The sequence below is a fragment of the Gymnoscopelus microlampas genome (assembly GCF_963454915.1).
Source record: "Gymnoscopelus microlampas genome assembly, chromosome: 7".
Taxonomy (NCBI): Eukaryota; Metazoa; Chordata; class Actinopteri; order Myctophiformes; family Myctophidae; genus Gymnoscopelus; species Gymnoscopelus microlampas.
The window spans coordinates 46595191-46613158 of NC_139944.1; the positions used below are offsets into that span (position 1 = coordinate 46595191).

At 41.7% G+C, this 17968-nt stretch overlaps 1 protein-coding gene across 3 annotated transcripts; it reads left to right on the forward strand.

The window, feature by feature from the left end:
* The first annotated feature begins 834 nt into the window (after positions 1-834).
* On the forward strand, positions 835-16464 carry capzb (capping actin protein of muscle Z-line subunit beta). 3 transcript variants are annotated; one of them, XM_084062071.1, is made up of 10 exons: positions 835-1069; positions 4692-4781; positions 6877-6998; positions 7209-7322; positions 10697-10838; positions 10970-11086; positions 11287-11352; positions 11747-11823; positions 12191-12292; positions 15076-16464. In XM_084062071.1, the coding sequence occupies exons 1-9, from the start codon at positions 1067-1069 to the stop codon at positions 12282-12284; spliced, it is 825 nt and encodes a 274-aa protein (XP_083918197.1). In that variant the 5' UTR covers positions 835-1066; the 3' UTR covers positions 12285-12292; positions 15076-16464. The 3 variants fall into 3 exon arrangements, with proteins under 3 accessions (XP_083918197.1, XP_083918198.1, XP_083918199.1); XM_084062072.1 differs by having other exon boundaries at positions 12191-12285; XM_084062073.1 differs by lacking the exon at positions 12191-12292 and having other exon boundaries at positions 838-1069.
* Positions 16465-17968: the final 1504 nt, after the last annotated feature.

The following is a 17968-nucleotide window of genomic DNA, read 5'->3' on the forward strand; positions in this document are numbered from 1 at the left end:
CATTAGATTAGAACTATGATTTTAAATCGTGATCTACTATTGCTTGGTCAAGTCCAGTAGGTAGTCCAGTCTAGCAGATCTACAAGCTCACAATGCATCTCATCCCACATCCCACTGTACATTGTGAGCTTGTAGATCGTCTATTTTCGGCCGCGGGACACCGTGGTACGACCGTTGTCGACTGCAACCACGGCTCTCCTTCCATACTTGGCAATGCGTTACTTACTCCTCCGCTATTGGCTGCCGTGGAGCAGAGCGACCACAGTGACCCGGACGTGCATCTGTCAGGGTTTTTCTCCTCCAGGCCAGTGTTGCCAAGTCCGCTTATTATAAGCGACTTTGGGCTCGTTTTTCTGTAAAGCTGCTTGTGAAATAGTGGTAGTTTGCTGGTTGCGTTTTTTGGGGGGCTTGTTTCTTAAGTGTAGTTGCTTATTTGGGGCTTGTTTCCTAATTGTTGTTTAAACCGGTGGTTCTCAAACATTTTCATGTCAAGGACCCCCCCAAATTAAAATGTCTGCGGACCCCCATCTGAAAATATGTTATGCCAGGGAGCCCCGTACCAGATTTGTGTTGTTAAAATGTTTCAAAAAATGTTCCCCTTTAAAAAAAGAAAAAAACTCCCAAGATTATATTGAAAATAGCATATCTACAAGATCACAGTGACGCGTTGTGAGCTTGTAGATCGGCTATTTTCCAGATAGCCAATGCATCTAGGTTTAAAGTGCTCATATTATGGCCTGTAGTTGCGCTTCTTTTGGGCTTGTTTCCATAGACCCGCGGTTGCTTATCTCTCAAAACCTGGCAACACTGCCTCCAGGGCGGCTCGGCTCCTCTCCTTCCTGTACCCCGGTTGAGGAAGTAGTGAATAATTCGCTGACAGGGTTGGGTTCTGTCTGTGAGGGAGGCGAAAAGAAACATCTATCCGTTCGGTGGGGGAGACAAAAACAACAATAGCACCAGAGCCGGAGCCATAACCCATAACAAGCACAATACCAAGCACCAACGTATAAAGTCACCGGTGACATTCTAAGTTCCCCACTGAGCTCGCCTACAGGACGCCGCAGACATGGTAAGGGCCTCGGGGCTGGAGGGAGAGGAACGACGGGGCAGTGGTGGTTGGGGAGGTTTTTTGGTGGGGGTTAGCTTAGTGCTAACTAGGCTAGCACGCTAAGCTAATGCTAGCGTTAGCATTGGGTCCTTTATAAGGAAGCGTCGGGTGGGGTAACTCGAGATATCCTTTGAATCGCCTCTTCTTGCATCTACTTTTACACACTGGTTTGGGAAAGTACCTTGGAGGATGGATCCCCAAAAGAGTTTAGACCCCCGTATCTGACAGCCTGTTAGCTGGGCTAGCTGATCATGATCTACCTGCTGCTATAGCTGGATGCACAGTGTTGGTGCTGCAAGCAGCACAAAGTTAGCACAGGATGTTTTGGATTTGAAGCAAGTTTATGAATAGAAGAACGTGGACATCTCCAAACACCTCGGTCCACTGGCCGTGCACTGCACTCAGCATACATGGGTTAAAATAGACAAGACGCCAGGTTGCCTGTCGCTATAATAAGCCTGCTTGCTCCTCCTATTCCTTACTTACCATGTCGAGCAGCGGCTACCCCTTCCTTCCTCCTTCAAAGTTTTCCTAAACTCAGGGGGTTGAACTATTTCGTTTTGGCCCATGGTTGCATTTAACATTCACACAGTCAGTGGAGTGCAAATGATTGCTGTTGCCCTGTCATTTGTTCTGTTTTAACATTAAAAGCTATTATTTCGGTCTCTTAACTCTCATATAAGGCTGATTGATTGAATACTTTAGCAGTTTTCAAAACGAGCACAGAAAAGTACAGTTCTATACAAAGGGATGCTAAATAGGATTAAACCCAAGAAAGCACTATGGCTTGTTTCCATTGGGGTCCTGTGAATATTTGACAAGAGGATTGGTCTTTTATTGCTGTTTGACAAAATAAGAAGCTTTTGTTGACTAATGGATTATGATGAAACCTCATCCGACATGTTTTGTTTGTTTAGATTTGTTCAGCGATGATTCAAAACCAGTGGGTTGCATTGTTTTGACAGGGTCCCAGACAAAGACCAAATTAGAGGGATGGTGTCCTGACTTGTAAGTCTGGGCAACATTTCATGTGAGAATGAGAAACCAGAGTTGAGAGAACCCCTGCTCTAGTCTAAAGTATACTATTTACATAGATTCTTAATCTATTTGGCCAGACCAGGTGGCTTTTCTCCCCCAGCCCCTCTCTCTCCTCCTTGGGCCTCACCTCATCCATCCTGCTGGCTCAGGCTCTGTGCTTTTCCTCGACCCCAAGGGCCTGTTGGTCTGAGCGTGTTTACACGGAGACGGGACCATTGGTAAACACACTGTCAGAGAGTGCAGGTGTCTGATGGAGCAGACTGATTCATCAGCTGAGAAAGATGTTAGGACGGGCAAAAAAAAAAGCGTCTTGAAAAGGGAGAAAAAGCCACACAAGCTTCAAGTTTGGAAACTTATGTTATGAGCTGGGTGACCCTTAAGATAAAAGTGTTTACGGAAAGCATGGTCTCCATTTTTTGTATTTTATTCTTCTTTTGACCCGCAGGCAGCTGTGCATGAGGTGTGACTGAATTAAGTTACAGTATTTTGTAGAGAAAGCAAGCCTTTTGTCATTGTCACATGCAATTGAGTTTTTCCGCAAAATGGTGTATATGCGGAAAAGCAAATGTTGATTATTAAAGTTATTACACTGTTATTATTTTATTACACTGTTATTATTTCCTATCATTTACTGTACTCGCAGGTTAATGCGAGTACAGTAGTAATAGTGATCGTAGATGATAGCTTTGCCATTTAATTGTAATGGTATTTGAAAAATATTTTGGACCCTCCCTCCCTGGTATTACATGTTCCTTCATCTTCCTGAACATTTCCCTGGGGTTTCATGTTGTGGCTGGCCTGTCCTGTCCTGGCTGCTACTCACTGCATTTTTATGTCGGAGAAACCCCTGGGGGAAGGCTCTGCTATGTGGCCCCTTGTCTGTTCTGCTTCTTCCCAGGATGTCATTATAAGAATTTGTTATTATTAGTACACTTAATTTGTTAACCACATTAACCCTGGTGTCCCTATTTTGGTCAAGTTTTAAAAATGTCTTAAAAGAACTTCAGAAATAGTGAAAATAACTACACCAGCTCACAACGTGTTGTGTGACGAAGTATAGGGGGCTTATATATATGTATAGGGTGTAAAGTGGTTACAAGAATAGTAACAACATTTGACGTACACAAAATCCTCTCTTTAATCAAACCATTGCCTTAGCAAGAAGGTGGGAAATTAGGGACAGAAATTCATTTGTTCCTCAAGAGTCAAAATGTTTGGCACAAACAGTAGCTTATTAGTAAGCGTGCGCAGGTTGTCACTATTACAGCAAACAAGTCTAATATTTCTCACTCCAAATAAGGGATTGGTATTAAGTTGTAAACAGCCCATTCATTGAGTGGTGGCTATAATGGCATCACTTATGCCTAATGGTTATTTGGAGGCAACTTCCTCTTCCGTGGCATTTTTTCATTGCTTTTACTGTTGACAACTGTCTGCTTCATGTCTGCTTTTTGGTTCCAGTTAAATGTACAAGGCTATGGGTGTGATCTCGAAGTGCAAGGTTTGGCTGTCCTGGTGTGAATGTTCCTCATAGAGCTTGATCCTTTCATAACCTTGTACAAAATGTATCATGTCCCCATCATTACCTCCAGCCTTGTGGTGAAATGTGAGAGCTTGGTTTGATCTTTCCATCTCCCCAGAAGCCAACTTTCTTTTAACAATAAATAGGCCTATTTGTTTACACCGTTTGTGTATGGTGCTTTAAAAAAGAATTATTAGGGTTAGTGGGATAAGTACATTGTTCTAACCTCCTGTTTAACCAAAAGCACAGTGAATAGCCTATATGTGTATACAAAACATACATTATTTGTTATTCAATTGTTGGGTTAGGCTTTTTAGGGGCAAGGCAACTTGGAAACTGCAGGCTTTTTTATTCCTGGAAAGTTAGCATCCTATAATGGAAGCCATCTTCTCGCGTTGATAAAAATCTAAAGAAATCTTGTGACATCATTGTTAGGCAGGGTCTAATGATGATGTCACTGGTAGGCGGGTTTCTGAAGTACGGTGATGTCACTGGTAGGCGGGTTTCTGAAGTGTCCACAGCCCTCCTCTGAGACACAGATGGAGTAGGAAAAATGGTAGCATATTATAATGAGCATCCCTATTCTGAGGAGAACTTTAGCCAAAAATAGCAGATCTACATGCTCACAGAGGCGTTGTGGCGTTTTGTACTGTAGATCAAAGTGAATGGTCAGGCTTACTAATTATTGAAGGTTTAAGTGGTTAAATGTCTGAACATCCACATTAACATGAATCCAACACAACACTGATGACAGTGCTGTCAAACAAGTCTATATGAAGCCATCTATGAAATCCATGAAAAAGTTTAATCTGAAACAGAATTATATACAATATGTAGTGGGGGGTCCCTGCTTCATCTCTCTCTCAGCTACAGGGTCCTTGACCTGAAAAGCGTTGAAGACCTCTGATATAGAGTGATAATAATGAATGACCTGACCTTGCTGCATTTGTGTTGTCTTTCAGAATGACCAGCAGCTAGACTGTGATAATTACCTGACCTGGCTGCATTTATGTTGTCTTTCAGAATGACCAGCAGCTAGACTGTGCCCTGGATTTGATGAGGCGTCTGCCTCCCCAGCAGATTGAGAAGAACCTTAGTGACCTCATTGATTTGGTGAGTTACTGTCTGTCTGGCAGAACAAAGCAACCAAACCAACCACTGAATGCTACTGTATGTCTTCCTTTCCCAGGGAAGTATTGAAAAACAGACAAAAGAAAAATACACTGTTTGTGAAATATCTGTCCATTTCCATTGTGGGGTTGAGCAGGTGTATTACCAGATTTGGGTAGCTTGTTAAATTTTCAGAAAATTTAACTTAATATATATTTTCCTATATTCTGTTAATGATTTAACGGTATTATATGATATACAATAAAGAAAGTACTTAACACCTTTATATCATCATTATGAAAAAAACGCTCTTCCAACACCAACCTTGTCCCCAAGACCAAGCTATGCACCATGGGCGACCGGGCCTTCTGCTCTACAGCCCCATGTCTGTGGAATGCCCTCCCCGAACAAACACCTGAGAGCACCACAGTCCACTGATGCATAAATATGGACTAAAAACCTACCTTTTTAACAAAGCGTTTTCTTAATTATTCTTGGGCCTTTTTTCTATGCCCTGATTTTACCTAGCTTTTAATTTGACCCTTTAGCCTAGTGTGGTCCCATCATGTGATTGTTTGGTGTTTTATGCCATGTTTTTAACCCATTTTGGGCAGGAACCCCTATTTGTAACTATACCTTTCAGGACGGGAATCCCTTTTGGGGTTCCTGTTGTTATGTACAGTATATAGCAACATACATTTGTTGTAATTTTTGAATAAATATTTGGAAGTTTTTCAGAAAACGTAGGTCAGGATTTAGACGGCGTTTTTAGAATCGGCCTCAGGTCTAAATGGGTTAAACCCTGTAGCACTTTGAGATTTGCAAGAATGTAACGTGCGTTATAAATAAAATGTTTTATTATTATTAGTTCAAATTTCCAATTGTTATGACTTCCCTAAATGTGCATGGCAAAACCCATGAAGCCCACACATCGACCCTCATTTTAGACATATCCGTTTCTTTTTCATATCCGTTTCTTTCTCAGAAATATAACTGCAAGCGGTGTGTTGCGCATTTTCATATAAAGGCGTGCAGATCAAATCCGACAAATTAAGCTGAGTCAGACACAAATCAAATCACACTCTGATCGGTGTTTTGCGCCGCACTTTGTTTCATGGGTATATCCGGTCCTCCCAAAAGACCCCCCACCTGCTCACCTTCCTCTGGTGGGTTCACCTTTAACCTCCCTTCCTTTTGGGCTTTAGCTCTTTCTCCCGGCCTACTTTGTTGTGTCTGGTTGTTAGTGATTATTAGTGCAGCTGTCAGTCACCGTGAATGCCAGGCGCATTTGGTGCTCCCGCCCTGCCTCCGTTCGCACTCTCACCCCCGGTGATCGGAATCACCTGGGTTTTTGCCTCCTCATTGTTTCTATTCACACATCTCCTACTTTACCGTCTCCTACTCTCTGTTCTTTACTTTTCTTTTTCTTTTCCCCCTAACACACACACACACACACACACACCCGCCTCCCTGTCTTACCCAGTCAGGGTTGCCAGGTGTGGGGGACTGTGTTCGGGGGGAACAGGGCCTCCTTTGTGTCTGTGTTCTGATGGAGGGAGATTCAGGGGAGGGGGTCCATGTCAGTCTTTGAGAGGTAATTTGTACCCCCTTATCCTCTTGATATTATGTTACCCCCCTTATATGCCTTCGAATGTGCCCCCCCCCCCCTGCCCCGCCAGCCCTACCATTTCCCCCAAACCATTTTAGCCAACCGAGAAGAACAGGAATGTGGAAAAGAGAAGGTCTTACTCATTCCCAACTTAAAATGACTGAAGGATATCGCATGTCGAGACTCTTCTGTCTTCCTTGGCCGGTGTGTTTCTCATTACAGCCAACGGTTTTTCTTCTTTCTTTCTTTTTTTCTTTTCTAGAAGAGCTGCCATCCATGCACAGGTGGACTGAATTGACAAAGACAGCTTCTTTCATTTTCCTCATTTTACCCTCTTAAAATGTGGGCTTGAAAAACCCTGTGTGAAAATACAGGTTGTGGGTGATCAGAGTTCAGGCACGCTGGGGAAGTAACTACAAGGCGCTTTTTTTGGGAGGCCGAGTGGAAACGTCTGTTTTGATGTGGTGAGCGTTCCCTCCCTGTGTGCAGGTGCCCAGTTTGTGCGAGGACCTCCTCTCGTCTGTGGACCAGCCCTTGAAGATTGCCCGGGACAAGGTGGTGGGGAAAGACTACCTGCTCTGCGATTACAACCGAGACGGCGACTCCTACAGGTGTGATGCACAACTGCATTTTTTTTTTACCACAATCGTTATGTAGTGTGTATCATTATGTACAATTTTAAACTCCTGTATGTATAGGAATATTGTGAAATATGGTGCCAGATAAACAACTAGAGTTTTACAACATTATGCCTTTTTAGACGCCGAGGAAAGTGAGAAATATAATTTTTTCGTTCTGTTTTCCATCCTGTGATGCATCAGGTCCCCTTGGAGTAATAAGTACGAACCCCCCATCGATGATGGCGCAATGCCTTCAGCCCGCCTGAGGAAACTTGAGGTGGAAGCCAACAATGCCTTTGACCAGTACAGAGACCTGTGAGTACCTACCTAGCCTGGTTGCAGACGAATCTGCCATTGCAAAAACAAAAATTGCCCGTGGCAGATTAAGTCTGGCCCCTCTCAATAGAGATTTCATTTCTCTCCCTCTGAAGTTGTGAGGGACCAATCAGGGCCCAGTATGCAAATATGGGAAGGTTTTATCACCAGAGGCATTTATTTTATTTGTCCCTCGGAAATGCAGGTTTCACACAGAGATTCCAGACTAATATCTATGCAGTGATATTAGTCTGGCCATGCCAGGCTAGTGAGTACCATCACACTAGCCTGACACTCAGCCTGAATTTTCATTTCGTTTCACTCCATTATTCAGTCTGAAAGCCCTCTCAATGCAGCCGATTTCTGAGATGGGGGCGTGGCCAAAGTGGGACTCCACTATGAACCAACGCGATTGGTTCATACTGGATTATCCCGATTCGTCGTACAGATTTTCAACCGAGAAACACCCGCCTTCGACAGCGTCACCAGACCCTGAATGCGAAGCAAAGGATTCAGGGGGTGGAGCCAGGCTACCATCACACCAGAGCTAATGAGGAATTACCACATATATATTTTAATCAATCATTTATTGCCAAAACCAACTTGCAGTTGATTTGGAATTTGGTGAGGTGTGCTTAGAGATAATAAGAAGAAGAAGAATGCGGAAATAACGCTTGCCATCGGGTGACCAATACCGTATAGTTCCAAAAATGTAATTCTCACAATGGGTGTTGGTGAAGCACAGCACGCACAATACAAGAACTAACTAATAGCGTTGTGGCGAGTGTGTTATAACTCTCTCTTTCAACAGGTATGCATCCTAGCATCTGTCATGCGAACAAGTAGAATATTGCCCCCAAACCTTAAATATAAATAGCGATTTTGCCTGGGATTCTGGATTCTGGAATTACCTGCCTGAGCATATTAGGGTAGCACAATCGATATGATTGATGCGCTTGTTTCTATTGCTTTGTTACTTTTTTATGGCATTACATTTTTTCATACATTGTGTTTTATATTCATTGTTGCATTATTGGATCTGTTTTTGCTTAGCTCTAAACTGAATGGTACTGTACTAATAGGGTTTCAGTGGGTTATTATTAAAGTCTTAGAAAGTATTAAATCCATTTTGCCAACTTTAATACCTTACGAATAAGTTTGAAATACACTCAAGTGTATCAATTCAGTGGTATTACATTGTTTGCTTTTCAATTATAGCTTAGACCGTGTTATTGAAACGTTCACATTTGTCACTGCCTCATATTCACTTCCGCTGTGATTTATTTTGTGCATGTTCAAATGAATATGACTAATTGGTTACTTTGATAAAGTCACCATACTGGATGGGTCAGACCACTGCCAGCGGGTTAGGGCGTTGACAGAACGAGGCGACGGCTAAAAGGGCAGGCTGTAGTGGAGGGTAAGCATTGTTTAGCTACGTCATTACTTCAGAGACGACATGCACCTCTGCCAGAGCATTTACACTTGGTGACTAATGATTGGTACGCTAGCCTCATTCCCTCTTGAACATATCTTTTGGGAACTTGGGGGGGGGGGGGGGGGGTCATTCTTTTTATCCTCTTAGCTAAGGACAGCTTGTGTACATGCATCGTATTGTGAATAGTCTGCACTGCACCACCCACTCGTGATAGTCAGGGGGAAAAACACGCGCTCTCTCCTGTGTTTCTGCCTACACAAGCGCTAACTCCGTCTGACAGACATGTGAGACATATACTTGAGAAAAGATTGACAGTCAACAATATATTCAACTGTGTGAAGAAAAGAGTGCTGAGAAAGTGGCTATATGCACCCAAATGTGAAGCTAGTGTTGCAGATCCATTTTACTTAATCACCACTTGAGCCCTATTTTGTACTTTATCATGCGACGGTGTCGTGTGAAAATAGCTCAAAAGCCTTCGGAAGCTTTCAGAAATATCACTCATTGTGAGCGATATTTCAGAAAGTTTTGGAAGACTTTTTTTTTTTTTTGCCTGTAATGACATGCCAAAATAGGGATGCCATATTGAAAGTGGTGAATCAAGCAGTCAGAGCATTTGGAACTGGCTTGTTTCAGTTTTTAACTTACTCTTATGTACCACGGGAAAACAGGATCATCATTAATCCTCTGTTATTATTATTAACAACAACTAAGCTAGTATCACTAGAAATGTATAGTTTGTAGCAGTTGGAAGGCACAGGCGTTAAAGTCTTATCATCATGGAGTCTAGGGGTTTGAATCCGTTGTGGTGCATGCAGCTTGGCTGACTGAGTGTCTACACAAACACAATTGGCTGTGTTCTGGGTTAGGGAAGCTGGGTGGGGAGGGTGATCATTGGTGCTGCGCCAGCAACTCATGGGCTGGGGTGGTGGGGGGGGGGGGGGGGGGGTGGGGGGTTGAAAGGGAGGACTAGATTGGCGGTGCAATGACTTTCTGATGGGGGGCTCCTCACTGGCAGGTGAGTCAGTAGGTTACGGTGGCAACACAGAAATAAGTGGGTAGGGTTAATTGGCATAACGACTATTGGGTGAGAAAAGGGGTTAAAATAATTGACTGCTCAAAATGTAAATAAATACAAAACAAATAAAGAGTGTGTCTATGTGGCTGATATTACAGTTATAGACGGTAGAGGCAGAGATAAGGAGAGCGATAGGCGGAATGAGACTTGGGAGAGACATGTGTAGGAGGAGATGGTGCATGAAGGGCATAGGATAAAAGGATCCAAAAGCAGAACAGGAGTTTAGTGATGGAGATGCATATGTATTAACCCATGAAAACCGGGAAAGCATCTGTTATTTAAAAAAAAATCTTGAACGAAAAAGTTTGAGAACCACTGATTTAGAAGGCATTTGTTGGCTTCAGGTCTTAATGGGTTAATTAAGCAGTGAGAATGGAGAAATGAGGAATGAAGAAGATAAATGCCACCCCTTCATTTGTATAGCACCTAATGTATAAAAAAGATGGATGCGTATCTCAAATCAACACATTCATGCAACCCGCATTTAATATGTAATATCTTCAGTAAAACGTGATGATGAACACCTCGGGCTTGCTGTGTATTTAAAATGCAGCCTTAATCCTGAATAAAAACAAACTGGTAGAAAGGACCTGGTTATTACCGTAACATATGTTTACATATACAGTATCTGTGCAGCCATAACGTACTGCGACCATTTTGACTCATTTTGATTTACAATTGGTTGAAAATGTCCACTCCATAGTGGAAATCTGACGCATGCAGATAACTTGCTGTAGAAATACAGTTTATTTCTTATTCTCAGGGAGTGCAGCAAGGATTTCCTTGAAGCTGCACATCTGTGTTTCCATGAGAATAGCCAGGATCACCTTCATATGTTTCCTGATGTGTGGTTGTCAGGTACTTTGAGGGCGGCGTATCCTCTGTGTACCTCTGGGACTTGGATCATGGCTTCGCCGGGGTCATCCTCATTAAAAAGGCAGGGGACGGATCCAAGAAGATCAAAGGCTGCTGGGACTCCATCCATGTGGTGGAGGTGCAGGTGGGGGTTCAGTCCTTCTTATGAAACAAAGCATTCCTTTTCCAGGAAAAAGAAAGCAATACTTTATACATAATACAATTTGATTAGTCGGTAATTGCTCTGTGTATCTGTCTGTCTTGTTCTGTGTGCAGGAAAAGTCCAGTGGACGAACGGCTCACTACAAACTCACCTCCACTGTGATGCTGTGGCTCCAGACAACCAAGACTGGCTCTGGTACCATGAACTTGGGTGGCAGCCTTACAAGACAGGTGAGTGTTTTTATAAGACTCAACTGCTTTTTCTCTTTGTGTGGACCTACAGTAAATAAACATTTTCTGTTTGTCTTTGTTTGCGGACACATTATTGGAGAAAACGTACAACTCTTGCCAATCGTCTTACTCAACGGTGACTTTTTTTTTAACCACCCATCCATCCATCCATTCATTTCTTCACACTTCTCTTTCTGCAGATGGAAAAAGATGAGACGGTTGGAGAGTCTTCCCCACACATTGCCAACATTGGCCGCCTTGTGGAAGTGAGTAGAACAACTACTGCACTGCTTGGTTAACTACTAATAAGTCTGGCTGCCTGCATACAGCTTATCATGTATTCTATTCAAACGCTGTAAAATAACTGCATACGTATATAATGCATTTCAGAAGAACATGTTTCCCTATGCAGATATAGAAACTCTTGGAAAAGTATTTACATTATTATTTCCTGAAAAGATGTGGGGGGGAAATACGTTAAATCCTGACACATTTCATGTGGTTATGGAACCACAATCATTTCACTTTATTTTTTGTGAACAAAGTGTTGCATATAAACGTATTTTAGTTGTGCCGTGCTTTGTCGATGAAGCATAAAACTGACCTGGATTATTAAAATATAAAATGTATAGGAAGTTGAACCTCTTTATCCCCCCCCAGGATATGGAGAACAAGATTCGCTCCACTCTCAACGAAATCTACTTTGGGAAAACCAAGGACATTGTCAATGGACTAAGGTACGTCCATATAGACTTTTGTCTCAATCATTTGTTCTTTCTTTACAGCACAGCAGCTGGCCACCGTGCCTGCACAAAGGGTTTTTCCAGTTTTACGCGTTAGTCTTGTCTAGCCACTTGGTCTTGCCTATTGATGTCATTCCTGCCTTCATTCATGTTAATTTCGATCCTTTATTCATACTTGCCATTACCGTCCTCTTTTGAACTTCACTTTTCCTGCCCTCTTATTTTTTTCTTCCTCAATTCTATATTCATCCCTCTCCTTGCTCCTCTTTCATTTCCTGTTCTGTCATTCTCTTCACTGTCATTCTCTTTATTTTCCACCTCTGTGATCTTCCTGCCCTGGTGGTTGTCCTCTGGGCTGCAGATCTATTGACTCTCTGCCTGACAACCAAAAGTATAGACAGCTCCAGAAGGAGCTGTCGCAGGTCCTCACCCAGCGCCAGATCTTCATTGACTAGGGTCAGAGGTATAACCTGGCATGGGTTGTCTGTGTGTGTGTGTGTGTGTGTGTGTGTGTGTGTGTGTGTGTGTGTGTGTGTGTGTGTGTGTGTGTGTGTGTGTGTGTGTGTGTGTCTGCCTGCACATATGTGTGTGTCAGTGCTTTGTAAGCGGAGTGAAACAAAAAGTTCTATTTGTGACCTATCAATTTCTTTGACTCAGCGGCCGCATTTTGATGTGTCGATTGTTGAACACTGAAAGATAATTAATGCCCATTGTGTCGTGCATGCTAAATATGGCGATACCTGATTCAAAATGCAATAAATAACCTCCATCACCAACCAAATGTGAATGCAGTAACGTAATAAGTCATAGATCAAAAAATGTTATGGGACAAATCTTTGACAATAGTGTTAAAAACATTTGACGAACCTTGGCTGTGACACATGTGCACAAAAGCCAGTATAAAACATGACGGTCACGTCGGCAATATGTGGTTGACTGGTGAATGCTTGCAACGTTTACATGCAGCAGCAGCTGTGATGTCCTTGACTGGTGAGCAATCACGATGGTTATGCCTAGTGACACACATTCAAAGAACTGTTTAAACAGTGACGGACTTAGACGGATCTGAACCTGCCATCTGTTTGCACTCATCAGAAAAATCACAACATGCATACATTCACAATTCAGTTTAAATTTGCGAAGATTGTAACACTCATCATGAAAAAATGCAGATCTACCACCTTCCAGAGACCTTGAACACAGCGGCACTAGATACTTTATACAAGGTACAAAAGCCCCTCCAAATAATCATAGAATGAAAATGTATACTCCATTGTGTGCCAGACCTAGAAAAGCCTGTGTTTTCTCAGCTATCTAGTTGAAGTTATTTTTGCCAAGTTTCAAGCCGAGAAAGAATCCAGCTGCATTTTCAAGCAGGAAAAAAGGGCAAATCTGAGAAAATCCTAAAGACCTTCAGGATCCCTTAGAAAATGTTCCTCATATCAAACGTTTTAGAGAAGTTGTTATGAAGGAGTTTAAGTTTTAAAAGCAAACAGCAGTAATGGTAACCATGGATATTGTGTGTATAATACATTGATATAAAGGGTGGGCTCCAGTAATTTGCCAATCTAAATTACCATTGAGGACTATGATGGACAACATTCAGTCATACAACCACTGTTGTTCCGAGTTTCACTTTTCAACAGAAACAGCATTTTGGCTCACCTTCTGAATGTCTTGAATGACTTTCAATCCGAAACAGACCCGTTACTCTGGGACTCCAGGCTAAACTGTCTCCTGTCTTCTTTCATATGTCTTAATTCATAATTGTAACAACACAGGGTCTTTAAAGTGCACATACTGGTATTTTAGGAAAGGTCATGGAAGGGCAAAACCGCAGAAATGTATATCGAAATGTATATCGTCAATTACTACTTGCTAGTTTTTTGTGTGTAAATAAGATATATTCTGTATTAAATATTACAAAAAATAGTATAAGCTGTACTACTAAAAAAGCTCTAATAATACCCTGTTAATTAAGGCCTCTGCAGCTGTGGTAATTATTGCCGCTTATAAGACAATGGGAATGTTATTCTCTTAATTAACCATGAGGGTACAGTCTGCCTATACACGTTAATTAGGACTGCAGTGTTCTGTAAGTCTTATAACATTTCTGTTCTCAAACCACTTTGATGTTATTCAGAATTTGGCTCCAGAGTACCCACTGAACTCATACATTGGCACAGTAGTGCAGTAATAAAAGGCATTATACATCTGTTATCCATAAGAAGTAACCTTATGTTACTGTAATTAGCCTGAATGCTAATGAAGTAAAGGGAGACTGATGAAAGAAAAACGCAAAAATGAAGGAAACATGCCCAGTGAAATTATATGGTTTTTCCTTTCAAAAACAAAATTTTACTTATTTGGCCCCTGTGATGCTAAGATCTTACCTAAGCAGGTGGCCATGAGTGAATTTGACTAAAATAAACATTACAAACTTGAAAAAAATGATCAAGTTAAATTATGCCTCACTCTAATTGCACTTCACTCAACTCCAAAGCGTGCGTGTATGTGTGCAGGTGTGTGTGTTTGTGTGTGTGTGTGTGTGTGTGTGTGTGTGTGTGTGTGTGTGTCTGTGTATGCGCGTGTGTATGCATGCACATGTGTGTACGCATGCACATGTGTGTACGTGCATTTGCATGCGATCATGCACTTGACATTGAGCAAGAGTGTGCTGTTGTGCAGGTTTTTAGTTTTTGAGGGTCTCGCCGATGAGGAATGGTACTGTTTATAAGCTAGTATCATGCCACAGAAGAGCATATGATTATAACTGCATGAAAATAAGTGACATTAACTTTTCACCTGGGTGCTGTGTAGTTATTAATGAACATCAAGCCAACTTTCTTATCTTTCCAGGTAAGACGAGTTGGGATGGTCCACACAATTAACCTTTTTTAAAATTGAATTATCTTTCTCTACTAATTGCCTTAATTCATACTCTAACAACAAAGTATGACTGAAGCCTAATTTATACTCTGTAGTATGACTGAGTCGCTTGCCGACAAGAACTGATGCGGTTTCAGACTTTCAAATCAGATCTTTTCGGCAAGCAACGCTGTCTCAATGCTTTATTTATGCGCCGTCGTACAACAACGTATTAACCAGGCTTGTAAATTAAACTTCAGATCTACAGATATTGTCTTGCTGAAACGGTCCTCTGAAAAGGTTGCTTGTGTTCAACTCTGAGGCACTTGTTTCATCCTGCACACACTAATGCACACTCTGTTGGTCTCTCCCCCACAGGAGTGTTCAGACTCTGGGCGACAAGTCGAAGCAAGAGGCTCTGAAGAACGACCTGATGGAGGCGCTCAAACGCAAACAGCAAAGCTAGAAATGCTATGTTCTCTTTCTCTGTCTCTCTCTCTCTCTCTCTGTCTCTCTCTCTCTCTCTCTCTCTCTCTGTGTCTTCTCTCATTCTTTCCACCACGTCTTTGTCATCTTTTCTCTGTTTCTTCACGTCTCTCCCTCCATGCCTGTTTCAGTGCTGCACTCTTGTTCATTTGTGGAAAACAAAAAAAGGAGAAAATGCTTAGCTTTTTATTTGTTTTGGGTATTTTTTTCTTCCATGCATCTCATCTGCCATGAAGCCATTCACACGCTCTCTCTCTTTCTTTCTCTCTCTCTCTCTCTCTCTCGTGCTATGGATATAATGATAGTATTATGACGGTTATGATGATAATCTTGCAGTGTGAGGGCAACGTTTATAATCCCTTATGCTCTCACAGTTGATGTGTCCTTGGTCAAATGATCGACATCGGCTCTGCTCTCATCTATGATTGGGGAACTGCAGGGTGGGGACACATGCTCTACTGTACATGGGGGCAGGATTGGCAGGGCTATCAAATAGTCATTGTTAACATCAACTTGATTTCTTGCACCCATTTCATCACACACACACACGCACGTACGTCAAAAGCCTTATTTATACTACGTTGCACGACGGTGTTGCTCACCGAAAAGAGCAGAAATCAGTTATACACTACCGCGTGACAAATTATAAATTAGGCTTAAGCCACTTCCTGGTTTATCTCTATTACATTGTAACTGTCAATGTAACTGTCATTCTTCTGTGTGATTTGAATGGGAGAGGATGGCCCAAAGTTTGTGTTAGAAAGGATTAGTCGGCGGTTTACGTCTGATTTATACTTAGTTGTGCACCGGTGTCTCCCAGCGAAAATATTTTTCATACATATTTTCGGTGTGAGACGAGATGAGCAACCCAGTATATATCAGCCTTTACCCTCTTCGTTCCATTCTGTCCGCAGGTGTGTGTGAGTCTGTGGGAGCATGAGGCTGCAGTCAGTGGGAAAGGTAGACTAATAAAAACATGGGGAAGGACTGTTAAATTCACTGTGTATACCCATGTCATTATACCCCCCCTCCCCTCCCTTACACTGTGTATAACATGACAATTTGCCTCCCCTCTGTTTCCGCTGTCCAACTCTCTCTCCTCTCACCTATGTCTTTGTTGGGGGTCACAGTTTGTCTTCGCGTCTTAACGGAAAAACCTTGGATCGTTTCTGTTTTGGAGGGGAATCTTATGTTGTATTTTGTTTTTTGTTTTTATTTTGTAAAGCTTATGATTCATATTGTATTAGAGCCTCCAGCAACAATAAAAACAGTAAAAAGCTACTGTGGTTGCTCTTGTCATCTATTTTTCGTCTCCTATTCGTTTGCTGTTAGTGTTTTCACAACTGCTTCAGATGTGCGATTAGTGAGGCAGTGTCTGTTCTGTCCTGCTATCTCGAAGTCGTTGCAGAGCGAAAAAGAATTTAACCCATTTAAACCGGTTTCACCTATACGTTGTACCTTTCAATCCGGGACAGCATCTCTGTCACATTAGCTGTTGCTATATATATATATATATATATATATATATATATATATATATATATATATATATATATATAGCAACATTTATTAAGAAACAATTCATACAAATGTGAAGTTTTTCAGAACTTCCAAGTCCATTCTTCTTGTTACTCCTTACACTAGACAGAGGTATAGTAGATCATCTCATTGTGGTGTCAGCCACCCAGAGTAACCTTCAGATCTTCTTGAAATTGGTCAATGACAGTCACTTGATTCCATGAATTAAAGTTCTCAGTCGCCAAGACTGATTTCAGTCATTTGGATTCCATGGAAGCCAGCATCTTCTATGGAAGCACGTTGCTCAGCAAAAATAGTCGATCTACAAGCTCTCAATGCGTCTGCGACGCATTGATAGCTTGTAGAAAGGCTATTTTCGGTTATTTTAAGATCAGAGCATTTGAAGTGGTCAAACTAGCAATATGTTCAGAAGCGTCTTCCATAATATCTTAATCGTCTCGGATATTTCATATAAAAGCAAAGAATCTGTGTTTTCTTCACATGGTTCGGCAGTATGTAGAACAGCAGGAACAATGTTACTAAAGCATCCTAATTTACATATTGTGTTCATTGTTTAGGAATAGTGTGCGTGTGGTGGGAGATTCTTTCACAAGGATTCACAAATGGCACATTAGGACATTTTCAGTCGTGAGATTTAATTTAGCTTTAATCCATGTTAATGAAGCCACCTTGAACAGTTGAAAAGGACTTTACCAGTCCTTTTTTTAAATGTGCCGATGTGGGTCTATTCATGATTGATTGTTACTGAAGTCTTGATGCCTCTCAACACATCCAAATCACACTAAACTTACCACATGTAATCAAAAGTGCTATTCCGAGTGATGGGCTTCACTAACATTTTGTCATTTTGGTCTGTCGTGCCATAATAATGGGATTGGGTTAGAGGCCTATGGTACAAGGCACCCACATTTTTAAGTGAGATATACAGTAGCTTAAATTGTCTGTTTCTGTCCTTGAAGACCAGTAAATGTTTTCATGGTCTTGGCTGCATTACAGTAATGTGATGCCATGTAATTGTACAAAGAATGTCTACCTGTTTTGTCATCATATCCACATTAGATTCTCACAAAGATTATTGTGTGAATATCACCAACAGTCATCTCCAAAATATCCTCACATTGCTATTGAGTTATTTGGTCAGATATGCATTTGTATAAAAATGGCTTAATTATAGCAAAACATTACCAATAAAGGATGCTTCTATATAGCTACATAACTAACAAATGCAAACAATCTGTCGGGAACA